The 20,911-nt window shown below is 41.3% G+C and overlaps 2 protein-coding genes across 3 annotated transcripts in view; one reads left to right on the top strand and one right to left on the bottom strand.

The window, feature by feature from the left end:
* Nucleotides 1-9,564, bottom strand: part of cckbra (cholecystokinin B receptor a) — a 33,994-nt gene extending 24,430 nt beyond the window's left edge. Inside the window, exon 1 of the mRNA XM_056370828.1 lies at nt 9,080-9,564. Within this exon, the coding sequence (XP_056226803.1) occupies nt 9,080-9,224 (145 nt within the window). The 5' untranslated portion in view covers nt 9,225-9,564. The remainder of the gene's footprint in view (nt 1-9,079) is intronic.
* On the top strand, nt 2,754-20,904 carry LOC130165505 (carboxypeptidase O-like). 2 transcript variants are annotated; one of them, XM_056370829.1, is made up of 9 exons: nt 2,754-2,822; nt 17,366-17,405; nt 17,525-17,626; nt 17,737-17,841; nt 17,995-18,111; nt 18,436-18,529; nt 18,734-18,936; nt 20,430-20,514; nt 20,618-20,904. In XM_056370829.1, the coding sequence occupies exons 2-9, from the start codon at nt 17,397-17,399 to the stop codon at nt 20,881-20,883; spliced, it is 981 nt and encodes a 326-aa protein (XP_056226804.1). In that variant the 5' UTR covers nt 2,754-2,822; nt 17,366-17,396; the 3' UTR covers nt 20,884-20,904. The 2 variants fall into 2 exon arrangements, with proteins under 2 accessions (XP_056226804.1, XP_056226806.1); XM_056370831.1 differs by lacking the exon at nt 2,754-2,822 and adding an exon at nt 15,984-16,669 and having other exon boundaries at nt 17,359-17,405.
* Nucleotides 20,905-20,911: the final 7 nt, after the last annotated feature.

Genomic DNA, 20,911 nt, shown 5'->3' with positions numbered 1-20,911 from the left:
GTAACTGATTTTAGTTGCCAACTTTGTGGTACTTATGCTATTATAAAATTAACTTTTATCATCTTCATTTTAGCATGTTATTACCCAGTTACTGTGACTTGTGACCACAGAAGTTTTCTGTTATCATCATTATTGTAATGCTACGCTGCTGCTAATTTGTACCATGTCCTGTGCCTCTAGATAATTAATTTTCCAAACTATTTCTGTTAACATTTCACAAAGCCTAATACTATCAGTATTTTAAATATTATTTCTTAGTGTTGCTTTGCAAGGCTAATTGGTTACTAACACTACAGCTCATTTGTGCTGTTGCAGTGCTGCAATACTGAAGAATGGTTGTCCATATCCATATACATTATACACCAAACAATATGTATGTTACCTGTAAAGAAAAAACAGCAGCAATTTATTGGAATTAAATATTAAAGAAATGTGAGAGGCCAAAGGCATAATTTAGTATTTACAACTTGGACAACCTGCAGAGAGAGATACTCCACAGAAAAGATAAAAGTAGACGAGGTCTGGATTTGAACCCCAGACACAGCAGGATGCATGTTAATCACCTCTGCCACCTGAGACACCCACTTTCCCCCAATTGAAAATATGAATTATTCTTTTGATAACAAAATCCTGTGATGGCTTTGAGAGCAGTTTCATCAGCTGAAGACTGACATCACACCCTCCCAGTTTCAGTCGGTGAAGGACAAATCTGCAACCGAGGTGACAAGTTTGATTTACACAATAGAATAATGTGAGATATGCATCATCAGCACTGACTTGTGAGACTCCCTACACAAACACCAAGCAGGGAGCTCCCACCGGCTCAGCAGCTCCTGCTGGGTTTCATTTTGTGCAGTCCAGCCAAGTGAAAATGGAATTATCTATTCATTGAGCACTGACGGTGTGTTGTCTCCCCGGAGCCGAGACTCCAGGACGATCCACTTTGGCTCCCTAGACTCGCTCAAGCGTGACAGCCGTGTTCAAATCCACAGTCAACTACACAGATAAAAGGATAGCGTTCACCTCGGAAATCAGTTGATGTATCGTATATCATATCACATGCAGCAGGAATTGTATACGTGGAATATTTATCTATGACCGAGGGCGGAGAGATCAACACTCGTTTAGTTAAACTCTGTTTGTTCTGTTCTTACTTTGCTCCTATTGGCTGCTGCTATGCCAACTGTAATTATGATTCCCCCATGGGAATCATTAAAACTTCATCACATCACTTCACTTTGTCTTATCTTTAGGATAGGATTAGTACAACTAGGCACAGTGTGTCATTTGAAGGCTTTTTACTGGGGGGTACTTTTCATGGTTTGACTGATGGAGCTGGATCTCATCATCAGATATGAATAAATCGTCACAAAGATCATTAATAATGAACAGTAATAATCTTAGAGGTGATGTAGTTGCAAAAAAAGGGCCCGAGTTCTGAACTATCCTTTCAATCACAACCTTGCCACAGGGCTGTATTTCATACCGAGCCCCTGTGAGATGATCAAATGTTCCAAATTGTTAGAAATGACTGTCAGCTCCGTCCAAATCTGATGCTACTCCTAATTACAAGTGAGCTGAAAGCCCTTTGGAAATGAACCTGTGAAGCAGCAGACATGAGTCAGGAAATGAGTCCTGAGCTTGTGGGAGTCAGCAACTAATTCCTTCTTCTCATGCACTGTTGAAAGCAAGGCGTCTGCTGCTACACCTTAACTATGCAACATTTAAACTAATTATTATTTTAACTATCAAAGTATTTTATATTCATATTTATTCAGATATGAATGATCTGCTGACTAAGACTGTGACATGCTGTTGAAAGCTCTGGAAAAAGCCAGTAAGGGGAAACCTGAGTTAAGATATTTTTCTTCAAAATTGAAAATGGAAGCTCTTCAACGATGGTTCAGTGAATGATTGCCGTCTGTGCATGCTGAATTACTAAACATATTAACTGAATTTCGTTTGGCAGCAGTAATAAGTCTAATATCATTAGATTTGCTCGATCACTATTCCGTTGATACATTTCCATTTTTTCTTAAAGGGAAAACATCTTGTAGTTAAATTTACATTCTTATTACAGAGTTTCTTCCAAAGTCGGAATCAGAAAGAGAAGAGACCTTTTTATTTTTTAAATGTCATTATGAGATAAACAAATGTATCATTGATTAGTTTTCTTGTAGTTTTTCTGTGGGCTTTTTCCCATATGACAATATTATCTTATATTTATGAATTAGTACATGTGAAAATAAGATGATTTTGTTCCTTTTATAAAAAATTAGTTGACAGGATTATCTCTATGTGAATAATAAACTGCTGTAATTGACCTTTTATAGTGTTTGTCTGTGAAACAGCACATGGAAACTGGCTCAATTCAAGTCAGACCAGGCTGTGTTTTGCACTTGATTTGCTCTTTATCTGATGTCAACATTCGTTTCATCATAACCATTAATGGTTGTGTTTTGGAGCCTTTTCACTCGTAACCTGTAAACACTCCAAGTTGTGAATAAACCACTACAAACAAGCTCGGTATGAATGTTTCCTCAGAGTTGGCGGTTGCTTCTGATGCCTGATTCTTTTCCACACTGCACTTCAAAAAGTGTTCAGCCTAATATTTAAGATTTATGTGTTTCCATCCAAAGGGTTTAAAGGTATTGGAAAGTGACAAGATGGGCAAGGGCTAGCTGGTTAGCGTGCTAACTTCAGTGGAAGAAGAAATGTGATAAAGAGTTAACACTGGTGTTGTTGTCCACCTTTGCAGGCAGCTGTTGGTGAGTAAAGGAAATGAAGTTTGATGCTGAACTTGCAACGTTTCTTCTAGACTGGTGAGTAAATAGCTGTTAATGCTAATGTTAGCTATGTAGCGATAGCCAAACTTACAAAAAGCTCCTGTTAAATGCTTAATAACCGGTTTAATGCAAAATAAACCTGGTAATTAAGCATTTTAACACATTGGATTTATTAGTACTATTACATAAATCTCATTGTTACTTTATATATGAACAAACATGCATCTCATTATGTTTACGAGTTAGTTTATGTTAATGGATGGAGATCTTATAGGACTTAATCGCTCCGGCTTGAATCCCTATCATTCTTTGGCTGTCGTCATGGTTAATCATGAAGACAACCTCTTCTCCATTTGCCAAGCTATGTTCGGAGAGTCCACAGCGTGTCTTGTATCGTAAAAGATTCAATCAAAAGATAGGGATCAGGATCACATTATTCTGTCCTCTTCTTCATGTTCGCTTCAATCACAGAGGAAAAGCACGGCCACTGAATACCAACCCTGATCTCACCTTGTATCCTGCATGTAGAGGATCTCATCTAGACTTAAAACTGAATTTTTTACCAGCATCCTCATTTCATGTTGGATATATTTGGATTGTGTGAATCTGACTGATTGCAGATTTGAGCTGTTGGCCTTCATTTTAGCCGTCCACTCCACACATGACCACACTGTATTAATGGGTCTTAGAAATGTGGCGGCAAGTGAATCCTTTGACAGTAACTTAGCATAGTGCTCAATATGCAGAAGCCCACGACTGTGGAGTTAGTGTTACAGTCAGCACAATTCAACTCAATTAGTCTTTCCACATTGCCACTGCATGAGAGAATAATATTGATCCTGCGATACTTCAAAATATTTGGAAGTTGGAAAAAGCTTGTTTATGGCGCGCAAACGAGCTCAGCACATTCTCAATTACCCATGAGGCCCTGTCAGACGTGTTTGAGCCTCTGGTGCAGTTAATTCCTCCTCTCTCTCTGCTTCATCACCATATTTTAAGGTAGTAAAGTGAATATTTTAATTTGAAATCATGTAAAGACACACAGCAAGACACGCCATCCCTACAAAGCAGACAGCATTGGACAATAAGCCTGACGGCAGGGAACACATGCAGTTATGTGTGAGGGCACGTCTATTTTAAGTAAAACACTTAACACTGAAACACACACAATGTGCGGCAGAGTTACTGCACTGCAGCCTCTCCTGAGGGTGACAAATTCAGTAATTCCCTGTCCACTCTGCTGTCTCTGCAAACTCCGTGACAGGAGGGCAGATGCCTGCCAATGTTCGACAGGCGAGCTGGCTGAAAACTGTAAACCATACTCCCATGGAGTCCATGCTCAGAGTGAGGGTGCATACCAATTACTATAGCATAGTACGGTTTCCTGTAGTTCCCAGATGTCTGACAGTGATGGCTGCGTGACAGGCTTAAGGCATAACTAACTACTTTTTAATTGAAGAGACAAACTGAAGATCGTACATCACCACTTTGCCACAGAACGTAGACACAAGACGATTCTGCAAATAAAGGATGATCAAGTTTGGATTAGATCTGGTGATTACAGTTAATAAAAACACATCCGCATCCTTACTTTACAGCTCACATATGCTGTAGACAAGTCCAATATGAAAATAACTTCTAACTTATTGCCGATGATTCAACCATTACCTCTGTGAGTGTTCGTCCAAAATTGACTTTGAATCTCTCTGCAACACTTCTGTGTTTCATAACCTTGGTTTTACTGTTACTGGAGATATCCTGGTCTACTCCAGATGACCATTTCCACTACTGCTGAAAAATACTTTAGACTCTCACTCCCGTCCAGAATATCAGAGGAAAAGTGTGTGTGGAGCTGCTCTTTGATAAATTACCTTCTGTTTTTCACAGGCAGGTCGACCCACGGCCAAACAATTTGTCAGTTCAATATCTCTGTTAATACCTCAACAAAGGGAGGTCCCATCCAAAACTGCCAAACAGCACTGAAATAATAGATGTCTCTCAACTCTCATCCACTTAACAATGACAAAACAGAAGTTCCTGAATTGGCCAAAACACTTTTATACACAATTACTCAAACTGAAGTGGCTGCTTTTCCAAAATATAAACACCAGTGTACAAAGAAACTTGAGATTACTTTTGATCAAAAGCTAAATTTTGTGATTGGGTGATGGAGGTAACGTGACTAAACGCTCATCACACTACCTTCCACTTTTAGGGTTGAGCTTTAAATGTTACTCCTGATGTACAAGGCTTTACATTTACAGACACCTCTACACTTACAGTAGTTGTTGTAACCTCTGAACAGCACACATCTTTAAATTATTATTTGGTTTCGTGTTCGATAGAAGATATTTTCATGTCTTTAACAATCAAGTAAAGCCACATTTTGTCTTTTTTTACACTTCAGCTTTTGTGCAGAGGAAACAAACACAATATGTAATGTCTTAGCCAGGCTAGCTGTCTTTGTGCTAAACTAAGCTAACGAGCTGCTGACGCCAGCTTCATATTTAGCAACAGACATGAGAGTTGTGTCAGTCTTTGATGGCTTAGTCAATCTAAGACAACTTCCTGTCTGAGTATAAAAGGCTGACACCTGTCAATCAACATGAATGCAACCCCAAATAAACCTCTTCAAGCTCTGATAATCCACTTAATGGAGAAGCCATTTTCAAAAATGCCACAAGAAACTCATTAAAAGAAGTGAAATTAACTATAGTGGTTTCCAACTTGTTTAAATTGATTAAACTTCAGTGTAGTTTCATTGCAGCAAGCACCTTGTCGCTATTAGAAGTGTTGCATCTTAAGGGATTTCTGAATCAAATTAAACATTGAGCTGAGCTGTTTGCCAGCTGATTCCCATAAATCACTATGTAAACAAAGCCAGCGCTGAGGCGCCAGGTTTCCAAAGGGGATGCAATGCCGTCCAATTACTAACTGGACTTCGTTAGGACTATAGAGACCCTGAAGTTTGGAAGATTCAAAGTTCAAAGAGTGGAAATCGATAGATCAGAATCGTTAAACTTGTAAATCATGCACTGTGGGCTTGACAGCCCAATAAAGTATGACTGTTTAAGATTTGTCACTTACACTGTGGTGAGTCACATCACGAAGGATTAACGGTCAGTGAAATTAGTCCCACATCATATGAACTGAGTCTAATGATACCACAGAAACCTGTAAAACCGCAGCTCCACCTCCCGACATTCCTCCGCTACACCGAGTTAATAAAGCTGGCGTGCAGACACGGGGCATTACAGATCAATACAGCTACTGCATGGTTGACGGACTGCTGCACATGTTTGAGGGGATCTTTATTAGTGCTGTCATCCTCCTCAGCCATCAATACACACCTTCGCCATCTGTAATATATGCACTGTGCATATAAAAGCCTTAATCTCTTATTGATTTTCCCTGGTAAATCCATACTAAAAGAGAGGGATTTCCAAGCTGCTGCAGCTCATTATCAGGAAGGAGGATGCTCCAAATATTTTGTACCCTCAGTGCCTGCGTGTATGTGCGTGCTGTTTGTTCCGCCTCGACAGGTCGCTTCAAATTTTTCCAATTATTTGATCTGATTACTGTGATCATGTTATGACAGGCTACATTACCATGTTCATACCAAAGGGAACAAGATATTAATTTCAACAAGACACCCAGTTGTAGAAATTGGTTAGATATTATATAATAATCTCCCCTCCCCAACTATTTCTGAGGAAGCTGAGCACAGCTTCTCTGCAGTGACAAGTTTCTGAGAAGCGAAACAGTGTCAATTTAATGCTCGTGAGATCCACTTCATGATTACTTATCTCACATGCACTCAGAGAACCGGGTGAGCTCAGCAAAGTGCCACTTTGAATCAGCGGGAGAAAGGAGAGTGTCCGGGCTGAGCCAAGGTGCGGCTACAGATGTTTGTAGCACATAAACAAGGCCCCCGTCTGATCCGAACTGCTCTCCCGGGTCCAGAACGATTACCATAATGTGATACATGTCAGATGTTGTTTCATGTTCGTTACTGTAGGAGCTGTGCAGCTGCAATTTCAATGCACCTCCACGCACCTCAGTCTGTAGTCACTGAAATATTATTATGTGCTTGATACAGCAGTGTACCACAATAAAATCACACCTGTACCTGGACTTTATAGGAGGCTGTATATTAACACACTAAGTCACATTCCTTCACATATACTGTGCATCTAAAGGAGGATTGGTTTGTTTTGTTGTTGCCTATATTTGTTTACATTTTGGCTCCATTAAAATCAAGCCAGAAGAGCAGTTAGCAGTTTCTATTTGCATAGATGCGCCGACAATTATCACTGGATTACTCAATCGATTACTTACTTAAACCTGATGATCCTCAGGCAAGTTCTGGAGTCATTACAAGCATCATTTCCCTGCGTTATTTAAGCAGGTTTATATGCGATGGATATTCGAGATGATGATAATCTCGCAGGTGTAGATTCGGTTTAAGCGGAGAAAATATTCAAATTAAAGCGTAACACCTCAACTGATATTCTCAGCTCAGATTCCTGCTGCTTCTCATCAGCGGCCAAACTACAATAACTAACTTCCTGGAGTTTTTTTTTTTTAGAGCACCAGCATGCACCTCTCCTCTCACACACAGTGTCCTGGCCTCAAGTAACTCTCCCACGGCTCCCAAGGGAGACGCCGCCCCACAATTTGAAAACCTCCTGAGTGGAGAAGAGCAAAACAAGCCATGCAGGTGATGGCGGCAGTGTAATGGAGCTGCCTGGAGACATTTGACTCTGAGGTTGGTGAAAGATAAAAGCTCAGTAAGATGATATATAAAGGTCAGAGCATACACCCTGCAGTCAGGAAGTGATCGTAGCCTTTGAAAAATCAAAAGAGGGGTTCCCTCTTATTCACTGGGTTTTCAAAGTCTTAGTGTGCGACAGTAAACTGAGTCCCTCTGGCTTTTGGATTACACATATAAATATATATCCCAAGCTTTTTATAGATTTATGTCGCTCAAACTGCCGTTAAACAAGAAATGCATCACTTCCTGTTTATTGCTGACGGTTAAGTATCAAATCAAGTGCTAAAAATATGTTATCTATGCAAATTTTATGCACATTTTTTACCATCATATCTCACAAAATAAACCTGAATCAGTTCTTCTGCAAGGAAAGAGGAAAATCTCCAATTCAATGAGTCAGGCAGGGTAATTCCACAAGTGGTTGGGTGGGGCTTTAATTTCCTGTCCCAGTGCTACAGTATCACATCAGAGCAACATTACAGCTGCATAATCAGGCTGAACTGCTCTGCTCCGGCCTGAGGGGAGGGAGCAGAGAAGGAATAGGTCTGCTAAGGATTAAAGTAAATAAAAGACGTGTGTGTGTCACCTGACGAAAGTGAGAGCAAGGGAAGCATTAATCTGTCTGCAAGACGTTTCTCTTGGTCAAACAGCGAACACAGTGTCTGATTGCTCTTGGGATAGTTGAACCTTCACTGCCTGCCTAGTGTATAAGGTCAATAAAAGTAATGCAGCACACAGGGAGGAGCGGCTGTGAATTATTTAGTGGGGCACGACTTGAAATTTTCTCGATACTGCAGCAGCAGCAGTTGGGGAAAAATTAGAAAAAGTACTCCCGCCCACGTTCAGACCTCATTACCTAATCAGCCCACTGGTGTCCTGATAGAAGACAAGGCTCGAGGGTCTTTATATCCTGGGGTGTTGGGTTTAATCTGCTCAGCAATTTGACAATTATACGCAAGAAATATAAACATTCAGAGTTAAAACAGCTGCTGGCTCACTCCGATTGTGGTATTACGAATGCAGAGAGAAGCAGCAGTAAATTGGGCTGCTTGTTGATTGATTGCATACACTGAGGCTGAGGAAGTCGCCCTGATTGCTAATCATTTTCTGGTAAAACATGAGATCAGTCAGGGAGCAGGAAAATGAGAAAATGGGTGATTGCACGGAGAAGTGCATTTTGTGAATGTTACAAACACCCAATTTTAATATCTGTGATCCAATCATATTAGGTCTGCTGATTACATTTAAAGCAGTGACTCAGTCATGATGGCAGTTTGTAATTACAACACCATCAAGCTGAAATAAAAGCTCCAAAACTCCCATCTTTTCTACCAAGAGGTTGGTGCTTTTATTTTGTAGGAAATATTCAAAGTCGGATATAAAGTTGCTTTTGTGAAAAGAAATAACTATAAAAAAGTATTTAGACACAGATAATCAGTTTGACTAAAAACAATAAGCCATGACACATCTGTTTGGGGCCAGATGTTGCCTTTTGATGGAGAAGAGAGGAGAATCTCACCTCTGGCTCTGGCGGTCGGTCTGGGGAGGACGGAGTTGTTCGTGCAGCTCACGTTATAATCGGTAACTTCCACGCTGAGGTTCCCCTGCTCCCCGCAGCCCGCCGACACCTGCAGCGCACTCCCGTTCACCGCCGGCAGAGCCATCCTCTCCGTAGGCAGCAGCGGGCTTAGTCACACCTGCACGGGCTTCTTTAAAGACGGGAGCCGCGCAAAGGGAATCAACTTGTCGCCGTCGCCTTTTTCTTCATAACAGCCGGAGAACGGGGGGAGATGGGGGTCGTTGTAAAACTTGGGAAGAGAAACCCCCTCCAAAGTTGAGTTTTTTTTTTTTTTTTTTTAAATGCGGGAATAAGTGAAGACTAACCGGAGTGTGACAGTTTTCATTCTTGTGAAGTGGTGCGAGGGGAAACCCCGTGAGGCGCAGCGCGGCGCGGCGCTCCCAGCAGCGGACTGTGGAGGAATGAAGCTGCGCTGCTAAGGCAACTGAGCCGCTCTCTGTCTCTATCTCTCCTTCACACACACTCTCTCTCCCTCTCTCTCCCTCTCTCTCCCGCTCTCTCTCTCTCTCTCTCTCTCTCTCTCTCTCTCCATTCAGTTCACGGCTGTCACTGTATAATTTAGCCAAAGCAGAACACGAATAGGCTCCTTATCTACAGCTGCAAGGTGGGGTGACTCCGGGTTGTTCCCTTTTTAAATTGAGAAAATCACTTTATATTGCAAATTTCCAGAGGACAATTGAGGTCAAATGTATGGTGCATATATTGGAATTTATGCTCCTGGGCCCTGGCAGAATAAGTGATGCTAAAAAGGCCCCTGTGACTGATATATTACATATTAGACTCATGCTTCAATGTGTAAGAAGCGATTTTACTGCTGTAGCTGGCAGACGTGGAGCTATTGTTTTACTTTATATGCTGGTAGGTTTTGTGCAGTGGTTCCCAGCCGAGGGGCCGGGACCTACGATGGGGTTAAGAAGATAAATCTGATGGTTAATGAGGCTGGTAAAAAAGAGATTTGCTGCTCTTGACTTTCTGTGTCTCAAATTGACACTTAAACAACTCATAGACATAACAAAAGGACAAGGGGGCCCCAAATATACTGTTTTTCTTTTTGTTTTTTTGCTGAAACGCCCCTCATGTTCTCCAAGCTCTCGCTCTCTCACTTACAGGATCGGTGTGACCAGTTTTTGTTTCGGACTCCTCTTTCGTTAAACTGCTTTAATTCAGTGCTCCACTTCGGCGGATCAATAACAGGACAATCTCTTTCTCTCAAGGAATGAACGCTGTTGATTTCTCCGCTCGAGTGAACAACCTCCAGGTCTTGCAGGGTGTCAGGATGGTGGTGGTGGGGGGGGATCATCAGGGGGACAAAGAGCCATAATTCTGCAAGGTCCAGAGGAGAGTGCCGGCTAACCTTTTCCTAAGTTGTCTGGTGATTTAAGGAGCTCGATGCCACGGCTACAGATTGGTTTTTGGCACGAGGATAGATGCTGCTCATCCTGTGTTTTTGATGAGAATGCAGCTGCCCTGTTTACACTTTGACCGTTTTTTTTTTAAAGATTTGTTTTAAACTTGAGAGTGTCTGGGAAATTTTTAGTAGCCTGCGGAAAGAACTGTTAGATTTTCCGCTTGGCTATTTGGCTGACCCGCAGGAGCGAGGTGAGAGGTTGTGGGACTCCTGATGTGCAGCGTGATGACTCAGTTATGGGGAACTATCTCAGAGTGCCGCGGGTTTTAGTTCATGTGTTGCCGCTCGAGATGATACTGACGCTTTGAAAAATGTCTGGAGGCTGTGGGGGAGGAAGGGGAGTTAGTTCGCACTGTGGGGGAGGAGGGCATCACTCTATGTGTTTGTGATTTGTTATGTGTTTGCTGTCAGTCCTGCTGATGTTTTTTTTACAAGTACTTCTATTGTTTTTTATACTGTTCTTGTGTGTGGGAGGCAAGAGAGAGAGAGTGTGTGTGTGTGGAGCTCCAGTTTGTCTGAAATGTGCTGATGTTTCTTCCACATTTTTTTAAGATAGTGTCTCATTAATGTGATGCCAAAAGTCTCTCCCCTCTGCTTCCTAATCCAAAACCTCCGATGTGAATTTGGCAGCTGCGCCATATTTATTTTCACTGTATCAAGGTCTTCGCACAGGTCAGGACCAGCATGTCTGATGAGATGGGAACTACTCACTCTCAGATACTCTGCAGTGTCAGAACATCCTGCTCTAGCGGAGGCATTTTGTTGGTACTTTACTTTAGTATAACTGAAATTCCCTTTGTAAAAAAATTCCACTTAAGTATCAGCAGCTCAGTTAAAGCGCTAAAGCTTCTTGTGTGTGTAAAAAGAGAATGTCAGTCCGCCCGCTTCAAGAATTCGAGAGCGCCCCAGGACAGCTCAGTCAATACTAATGAGCAAACAGCAGTTTTTCCTAAAGCTAGAAACAGGAGAAACTGGAGGACTGACTTTGACCTTTGTCTATGCAAAACTATCAGCTGCTGCACAGACAGGGTAATGGTGCATGACTCTGTTCTGTGAACCACAATGGAGCACAGTAATAACACACATGAACACTTAGAATGTCAAAGTCAAATGTCGGGTTTCACTCACGCTGCACTTGAGTTGAAAATCCACCAACGACAAGTCAGAATAAAAACCATCAAATTAATCGTCAAAATTTTTGGGAAGTCATTCAAAAAGGGGATTTACAGTAATCCAGTCTGCTGGAGATGGATGCATAGATCAGTTTTTTAAATGGAAGAAAGCTGGCTTCATAATAGGGGGGCGATGCATGAAGAACTGATGTTAACTTCCTCCGATGTGAAGCTGCCAGTAGCTACTATAAAGTCCTTCCTTTTAAATATATTGGGGACCATAGAAGAACGGGTCCAGATGAGCCAGTACGGTTCATCATACAGGTTGTGGAGGGCAATAACTGTGCAGTTATTTTGCAGACAACCTTTTCGAGTGATGCTGACGAGGTGTTTTTGACATTTAGGAAACCTACAGATGTGATATGTATCATCAGCATATCTCCTTGGCACATGGATGGGATTGGATACTCACATCAGCAAAGCCTGTGTTTCAAAAGCTTCCCTGATTTAATGTCACCAGAGAATAATTAATATTACCCCAGTTCATTTATGCATTATAATGACCACTGTATTCACTGATCTCATTTGATCACCAGACAGAGGGTGACAGATTAAAGGAAATATCATAGCACACGATTCACATCATTCTCATACTCATCAAAACCATTCAGTGACCCATCGCGCCCTATGGATGGAGCATTGTCATGGAATAGACCAATTTTCATGATTGGATGTTAATTACTTCACTGTGTGTGGAAGCATCTGTATTCATTGTTCCTTCGCTCGGTTTTTCCTTTAACTTGTACATGTCCTTAGGTGTGTGTATTTGGAGGTGTTTGATGTGAGAGTGTTTGACAGCTTCATTGTCGGGCTTTCTTTGCCACTTAAGAATATTCTGCTAATCCTGGAGAAGAAACAGCCAGCCTGGCTCCGTCTGAAGAGAAAAAAAAAACAAAGCTCACTAACTGTCATCTTTATGTTTCTGATTGTGTATGAACTTTGTTGCCTTTGGACACATCCAGGCGGCCTTTTCCCCGTGTTTCCCGTCTTCCTGCCAAGCTAAGCAAGCTAGCTAATGGCAAGAAAGCAAACTAGCATAGTTCTGAAAATGTCAAACTATTCATTATCTTACTGAAATTGGCTTCTGCTTCTTGTTAAAATAAAAGTAAATTAAACTCAATAATAATAATGATGATAAACTTTATTTATATAGCACTACAGCAAATTGCTTTACAAAAAGAAATAAAACCAGACAATACAAATAAAATGAGAATAAGACCAAAGAGCATAAGCAAAACAATAACATTAATATTATTATCGTCTTCTGCAACATTCACTGTTCCTTCAAAGTAAACAACTTTCTCCCATAACTGGAAGTCAGACATTTAAAACTAGTTATGAAGCTGTGAGTCTGACACAGTTTTAAGGACAAACACAATCTCACTCACACGTCAATGCAGACACTTCCCCTCTTCAAACCTACTGACCCACAGAAACCCTAAGGCCCCTCAAAGAATGTGCACCAAAAACCTGCCGTTCTCCTCGGCTTTGCAGTCCGTCCAGATGTTGACACAGCTTTTTCCTCACCACATGCACCCTCAGAGTTTATTGCACCTCGTAAAAAACAAAGAGTGTAATGCAGAGGTGAAGCACTACAGTGATCATAAAGTGTTTAGATGAAAATAGACAGGTGATGCAGTGTTTGGCCGAATCTCTGTCTCCAGCGTCAAACCAAACTTCATCACGCAATCATTTGGATTCAGGTGATATTATGCACACGCACATACAGACAGACCGAGCGGCCTGCCTCTCTCATCCAAAAGCATTAGTGCTTTCATCCATCATCATAAAGAAACAACCCGTGATGTGTTCTTTGATTCTCTATCTGGGACACACACACACACACACACACATCCTGGTTTTGTGCACACAGGGCTGAAGCGGAGACAGGTCTTGTCTCTGTATCTTATGAGCAGCTCATGAATAGACATGATGCACATGTCAGCAAAGGCGCAGGAACAAAGACTTAAGTTGCTGAGGCGTAGTTAACATGCAAGCATTTTACTGTCAGGGTGTAACCACACAGCAGCCAGACTGAGACAGAAAGAGCTCACAGTAAAGGAAAGACTGCACTCCGAAGATAATTAATCTCAATGGGTTTAAGCTTGGATTAAAGAGCTCAGCGTGGAGGGTGGTGAGAACGGCAGGTTACATACATTTGCTTGACAATGTAAAAACACCCACATACACTTACTAGATCCTGTTTCCATCAAAAGAGTGTCCCCTTTCCAACTCCCACGATGGACTATTTTGGAATAAAACTCATTGTATCTTTCGTTATTGGGTGTAAAGGTGTTTGCAAACGCTCTGCCTCTGCCCACATATCTTTGATTATCATACGCTGCAGGTTTGATCTGATGTCAGCGCTGTACTGACCTCTGCTGGTCAGATCATAAACATATGAGCTTCACAAACCACCAGCTGAATCTATGTTAAAAGCAGACCTCAGCAAAGTGGTAAGAAATTCCATTTAAACACGCCTTAGTTGAAGTGATTCCCTCTTATCAAGAGCAATATCTTTTTTTTTTTACAGTGTGTTATTTTGGCACCAACAGAGTTTCAGTGTGAAAAAAATTCTTACTGTAATGACACAACACAGAGATGCTGTGCTAACATAGAGAGTGCAAAACACTAAATCACATGCTCAGTTCTCAAAAGGTTTATTACTAACTGTGCAAGTTACTGAATCAATGCAACATGCGTGTCCAAAGTGTATCACGGTCAAGGTTACCGAAACCTGTGAGCAAAAGGAAAAAGGAAATGATATTTCTGTCCTTGTGATGACTCTCAAAATGAGTAACGTCACATGCTGAGAGCATCACACTCCTCCATTAGCATACTGTATTTTAGGTGATTATACTTACAAGTGACACCAGTATCTGAGGATTGGTGTCTTTTGTCTTGTATGAATGTAGGATTTGCTGCTGTGTGAAGTCAGACTCCGGACCACAGTGTCCGTAAATACTGAGTTCTGCATAAATTGCATATTCGTCCTCATTGCTTTTGGAATTTGTTACCTAGCATGACATCAATAGCAGCCGTGACTGAAAAACAGACGGGATACGATTACAGCTCGTTATTTTAAAAATGGAAAAACTAAATGAGATTAGTGTGTAATGTCATGCAGTCTACGTGAGCACAGTTAATGTTGACCGGCTTCATTTCTGCCGCACTGATGAATGAAAGATTTATTAGTTTACGCCTCTGGTATTTTACGACGACTAAATTCGGATGTGTTTTTAAATGTCAAAGAACCTGTTGTGGTGCCACAGCTGCTGGTTCCTTCTGTCACAATGTGCCACCTGACTGGACAGGACAGAGATTGGACAAGACGCGCTGCTTGCTGCTCATTCCCTGATAATGATCTTTTATAACCACTGTGCCATAGGATGCATTTAGCACTGATATCATGGAGAAAGCAATAACAGAAGACTCCAGTAATTAGTTAGATAAAAGTATTACTGCAGCCTGAAATGAAGGCTTAATAAAATAATAACGCAGTTTGGCAACGTTCTTCATAAAATACTTCATATATTAAATTTCTTCAAGGTTGAGCCATGAATTTCAAACACAAAATCCTTGTCTTTTGCCATCCCAGGATGCAGCACGCTAACACTGCTAAAAGGTTAACGCTATACGTTCTGAAGGAAAGAAGTAGGTTTAATATTAGACAAAGATGAAAACAAACAAAATCCACAGTTGATTAAATAAGATAATTAAGAACAGACTTGTACTGATATGGAACTGTCCATCCAAACTCACATTCCTTAAAGCGAATAATCTGCAACAGCTGCATTTATGACACGGGACCTTTGCTCTTTTCCAATAGTCTAGCCTGATCTTAATACACCTTATCTAATCTTCCCCCTCTTATATTCTTGTTATAAAAACCTGTTATCCTGTGTAAGTGCCTTTCATAAACCTCTAAGTGATTCCACACTGGACCATGCAAACAAAGGAAGCAATTATTTTTAAGATCCCAGGAACTTAAAGCTCCATATTTTCCTCTCCTCCTGTGTTTTATTTTGAAGTGTCGATCCATAAAAAGACATATTTATGGTTTTAATAACCAAAAACCATCTAAGTGTAGTTTTACATCTTCTCTCTCAGGCTTCTCGCTGGAGCTCTAGTAACAACAGGTCATTTTGTGTCGGTCTCTGAGCCTCTCTTCTGATTGGCTGTTAACAGAGTGATGCACGGCCACCACGGGTAACGTGGTAGATTACTACTGTAGCCTGGTAAAACTCAGATGGTTACCTCGACTTGTAGCTTGTTAGCGCAGCAATGGAGCAACAGCTTGGTGTTGTCATGAAGGTAAAACAACAAAATAAAGGTTGGACAGTGGGGTGAGGTGGGTTGGGTTTTTCTCCATGGATTGAACGTTTTGAAACCTTCACGGTATTAATATCGAACCTAGACCTGCTTTATAATCCAATAAGACACGGACATCTACCTTTATAAAAGTTACAGTTAGCAGTTGAGAAACATTAAAGGTCACATGAAGAAGGGAGATAACAGTCAAGAAAGAAGCTTACACTGCAATTCAGTGTAAAAGCATGTTGCTCAAGTCTACATTTTCTTTCCTATCATTTATCAGCTTGTCAGTCAGATGACGCTTATGAAAACAAGCACATGCCAGTACACGAGATGCAAACAAAACATTACTGACACCTTATTAATTTATTTGCTCCATTCTAAAGCAATAAAAGTATTAATTGTTCCCAGCTCAGGGTAAATATTAACTAACACCATGGTCATGTCAGGGGTCTGTGGCTGAGGCAAAGGTGTGTCTTTATCTGATGGATGTCTTCTATAAAGGCTTTCACTGAGGTCACTGAAGTTAGCAGTTTGCAAACAAGGGGTTTATTTTTCAGTAAGTCACAATGCTCGACTTTATGGGACTGAGCTTCGTGGTGCTGCTCTCAGCAGTGGGAGCAGCAACAATAGACAGGTGAGTTTTATTCATAAAATTGCTCAAATGAAAGCAGCAAAACTGAAATATCAAAATATGAAATTAAAAGTAAAGGTCTTTTTTAATTGATTTATTTTTTTAATTGAGTAAATGTGCAGAGGAATCTTATTCAAACATACCTCAATGCAAAATGACCCTTATTAACATGTTAAAGCTGAAACAACTAGTTGATTAACAGAAAATTACCTAGTAGCTATTTTAATAATCAGTTAATCATTTATGGCAAATTCATTAAGCAAATTGCTCTGGTACTAATTTTCTGACATTTTATACAACGAAATATATCAATTAATTGAGAAAACATTTGACAGATTAATCAGTAATGACAGTACCTGTTGCATCCCTAATGATAATGATTATTGCAGCCAAATTAATCATTATATTGGTTGACAATTTTGTTGTTGTTGATAGTTACACATGAAGATGGATACCATTCCTGTAAATATGAAGCTGAAGGCAGCAGCCGGTTACGTTAGCTTAGCGCTAACCAGATACAAAGTGCTAATTATTAAGCTTTATTTTATTTTATTTTTTTACCTTGGACGGAGCCACGTTAGCAGTTTTCCCCTGCCACCAGGAGGGACCAGGGGTGTGGCAGAGATCGAGGAGAATAGGTGAACTAAGTAACTTGGGCTAGAATTAATTAATTGTGTGTGTGTGTTTGTGTGCAACAGAGTGGAGTATGACTACTACAAATACCATCCCATGCCAGAGGTGAGAAAACCTGACCACTGTTCACACTTTGACAAACACTACATACACACACACACACACACACACACACACACACACACACACACACTCTCTCTCTAATGTGTACATCTACTCTACAGATCTCCAAATGGATGGCTCAGATTCAACAGGATTACTCCGATGTTGTAAACATAGTGGATTATGGATTTTCCTACGAGCACAGGACCATCAGCTTGCTGAAGGTAAGTTGCATTTTTAACTTTCAGTTTCAGAACCACACACCAGATGAACACTGGAGGGTGTTTACATTTTATGTGTTTGTGCTATAAAGTTATTCGAATTTGTCTTTCAGATCGGCCTGAACACCGGAGAGAGAAAGAAAGCTGTCTGGATGGACTGTGGTATACACGCCAGGGAGTGGATCGCCCCAGCCTTCTGTCAGTACTTTGTCAGACAGGTAAGAGACAGGCAGTCATTTAAAAAATGATTTATCATTTAAATAAATATAAAAAAAAAAAGGTTAATTTATTAATAAACAGAATATTATTTTGTTGGGTTTCCAGACTTCTTTCACTCAGGTTCTATGTTTTTCTTTCCTCTCTTAAATCAGATTCTGCAAACATACAAAACAGACCCGAAAATGGAAGAAATGATGAAGAACATGGACTTCTACGTCACGCCAGTGCTCAACGTGGACGGCTACATGTATTCCTGGAAGGACAACAACGTCAGTGCTCGAGTTTGATGGATATTTATCCAATTATTTTTCCAGGGTTCAGCATATGATGATGATAGTTGATGAGAGTCTATTAAAGCAGTGGCTGCTCCATTAAAACGAGCTGCGGTTCAATTATTGAAAAAATTGATTTCTGATGCTCAAAATGCCCCAAGTACAAAATGATCTAATTTTCTCAAAATACAAGAGCAATCCCCGGCAGCATTAAGTACCTGCAGCATGTGCAAGTGCTAAGTGCCAGATCAATTTATGACCAAATTAAAAGATGGATGTGAAGCAGCTGATTCAACTGACTGAACATTATGACCCATTCAGACTCGACTGTGGAGGAAGAACAGATCACCGGGACCTTCAAACTGCGACTGTCTCGGCACCGATCTCAACCGCAACTTTGATGCCAACTGGGGCAGTGAGTGTCTGGGCCCTAAATATATTTCTGAAATGTTTGATGTTTATAAACCTAATGATCTCAGGAGCTGAGAAATGTGTAAAATGGCTTCAACCACAACTGTTTTGTTAACATCTATACTGAAGACGCCAACGTGTGAACGCAGCTTAAATGTGTAAAAAGACAAATTATCTAAATGATCTTTTCCTTTGGCTGCTTTCACAGCAATTGGTGTGTCGACTGACTGCTGCTCAAACATCTACTGCGGGAGCAAACCGGTGTCTGAGCCCGAGGCCCAGGCCGTGACTGAGTTTGTTGGAAGCCGGAAGGACGACTTCCTGTGTTTCCTCACCATCCACTCCTATGGCCAGCTGCTCCTGGTTCCCTACGGACACCCCAACTTCACCGCCCCCAACTACGACGAGCTGGTAATTACATCTACGAAACACAGGATAATTCAGGATAAACAACATTCATGCATCTTTATAAGCTGATTATAATTATCGCTGTGTTTTTTTACATTAATAAAGAGATACTCTGCCTATAAGCAAAGAAACGCACAGTAACGAAGATAATGATTTTAATTCATGTCAGGGTTTTGGATTTAATATTGTTTATGGGATATACAGTGCAGTTGAATGGTGCATGGCAGGATACACGCACAATGTCATTAACACTCTCAGCATCCTCGGAGGAAGCTGTGAAAGCTTGACTGTGAGGAGGGAGGCTGAGGCAGGTAATAACCCAGCGGAGCCGTCATCCAGAGAGAATTATGCAAAACAGGATTATGTCCGTTCGTTTCCCGGGCTTTAGCAGGACTTTAGCAGACAGAGGCCAGCCCTGTATCCTAAGCCATTCAAACACCACCACCGTTCTCCGGCTCGGACCGGACGCCGAGTCACACCACACTTTTTGAGATTTTCAATTATGAATCTCAGGTGACTGAACCTGGAGCAGGATTGGTTTATGAACACTGAGACTCGAAAAATGATGCCAGAACATCCTGGTGGATCCTCTTGATGAGACAGTTCACACTGAGGTTGAGTAGACAACCGATATCAGGTTTGAGACAGTGACTGTGAGTAAAGATGGACGTAGCCTCCGTGACGTCACCCACAGGTTTCTGAAGCTCAGTAACCATCACCATTTGTGGCAAGCATACACGCACCCACCTGTCACTGAAAGAGGCCACACCCCCAATTATGCAGAACTTTAAGCCTCAATAAAATGCAAACAGGTGAGTTGTATAAATATCCACCCCCCATACAGTTGTCATGAAGGAGGAAGTTAGCTATAGAGACCAAAACCAGTCTGTAAACATGTTTATTTCTGCTGTAAAGTTTGACATTCTTATAGATCCCCAAAAGTACGGCATTATCTTTTCAACAGTGAATCTCCACATTAACTTCCACATGAAAGAGCAACAGACAACCAGGAAAACGGAACTGAAAACCCCCTGAAAACGTAGAGAAATATTAGAATTATGCAAATTGTAGAAATTAGGCAACTCTGATTTAGAAATTAAAAGACAAAATAGACATTAAACTGCAAACACTGTAAATGCTGGACGCTATAAATTAGTCTGGGCTGCAGTGTGTTTCTTCTCTCCTCACATCTTCGCAGATGGCGTCATGCCTCACATTCTTACGTCTGTCACAGCTGAGCCTCATATTTTGCCCGGACTCTTACATCAGTATTGCTGCGTATACAGATGAAGCTACAGGAAGTATAACTTGCTAATAATAAACTGCTTCCTGGTGTCTCCCAGAGGCCTGAGCGCGTTTCTAAACTATCTAAAGGCATATATTTAACAATGAAGTTTCACACGCAGCTCAAGCTCTTTTCAGCTTCATCCATCTGCATCTACATCACTGCACATTTCAGTGACTTGCATGACAAAAGCTAATGTCTGCATCCCCAGATGAAGGTGGGTTTGGCTGCAGCAGACGCCATTAGGGAGGTGCACGGGAAGAACTACACTGTAGGAACCTCACCTGATGTATTATGTAAGTCTGCACACCCCTGCTAAGCATGATGACTGGTTTTTAGTTTAACTGACTATGAAAACAAAGTAGTTACTTGATATAAAAATAAAAACTCTTCCCACAGACCCAAACTCTGGTTCGTCCAGAGACTGGGCTCGGTTCCAGGGGATCCCCTTCAGCTACACCTTTGAGCTGAGAGATAACGGGACTTTCGGCTTCGAGCTCCCGGAGGATCAGATCCAGCCGACCTGTGAGGAAGCCTACAGAGGAGCCCTGCACATCATCACCTACGCCCACGACAAGACCTTTAATAGTGCTGTGGCCGCCACGGCCGCGACCCTGTGGACCATGCTGCTAGCACTGGGTGTCACCGGCACCACCCTGATGTGAGGTGGAAAAATCATACATCAAACTACAT

This window comes from Seriola aureovittata, chromosome 24 (assembly GCF_021018895.1).
Source record: "Seriola aureovittata isolate HTS-2021-v1 ecotype China chromosome 24, ASM2101889v1, whole genome shotgun sequence".
In the NCBI taxonomy this organism is placed as follows: Eukaryota; Metazoa; Chordata; class Actinopteri; order Carangiformes; family Carangidae; genus Seriola; species Seriola aureovittata.
This window is presented reverse-complemented; position numbering and strand designations above follow the sequence as displayed.

Coding starts and splice junctions, on each gene's coding strand:
- LOC130165505 (XM_056370831.1), top strand. CDS start 16,603: ATGCTCGACTTTATGGGACTGAGCTTCGTGGTGCTGCTCTCAGCAGTG. Junction 17,627..17,736: donor GGACCATCAGCTTGCTGAAG/GTAAGTTGCATT, acceptor TTTGTCTTTCAG/ATCGGCCTGAACACCGGAGA. Junction 18,112..18,435: donor ATTCCTGGAAGGACAACAAC/GTCAGTGCTCGA, acceptor TGACCCATTCAG/ACTCGACTGTGGAGGAAGAA.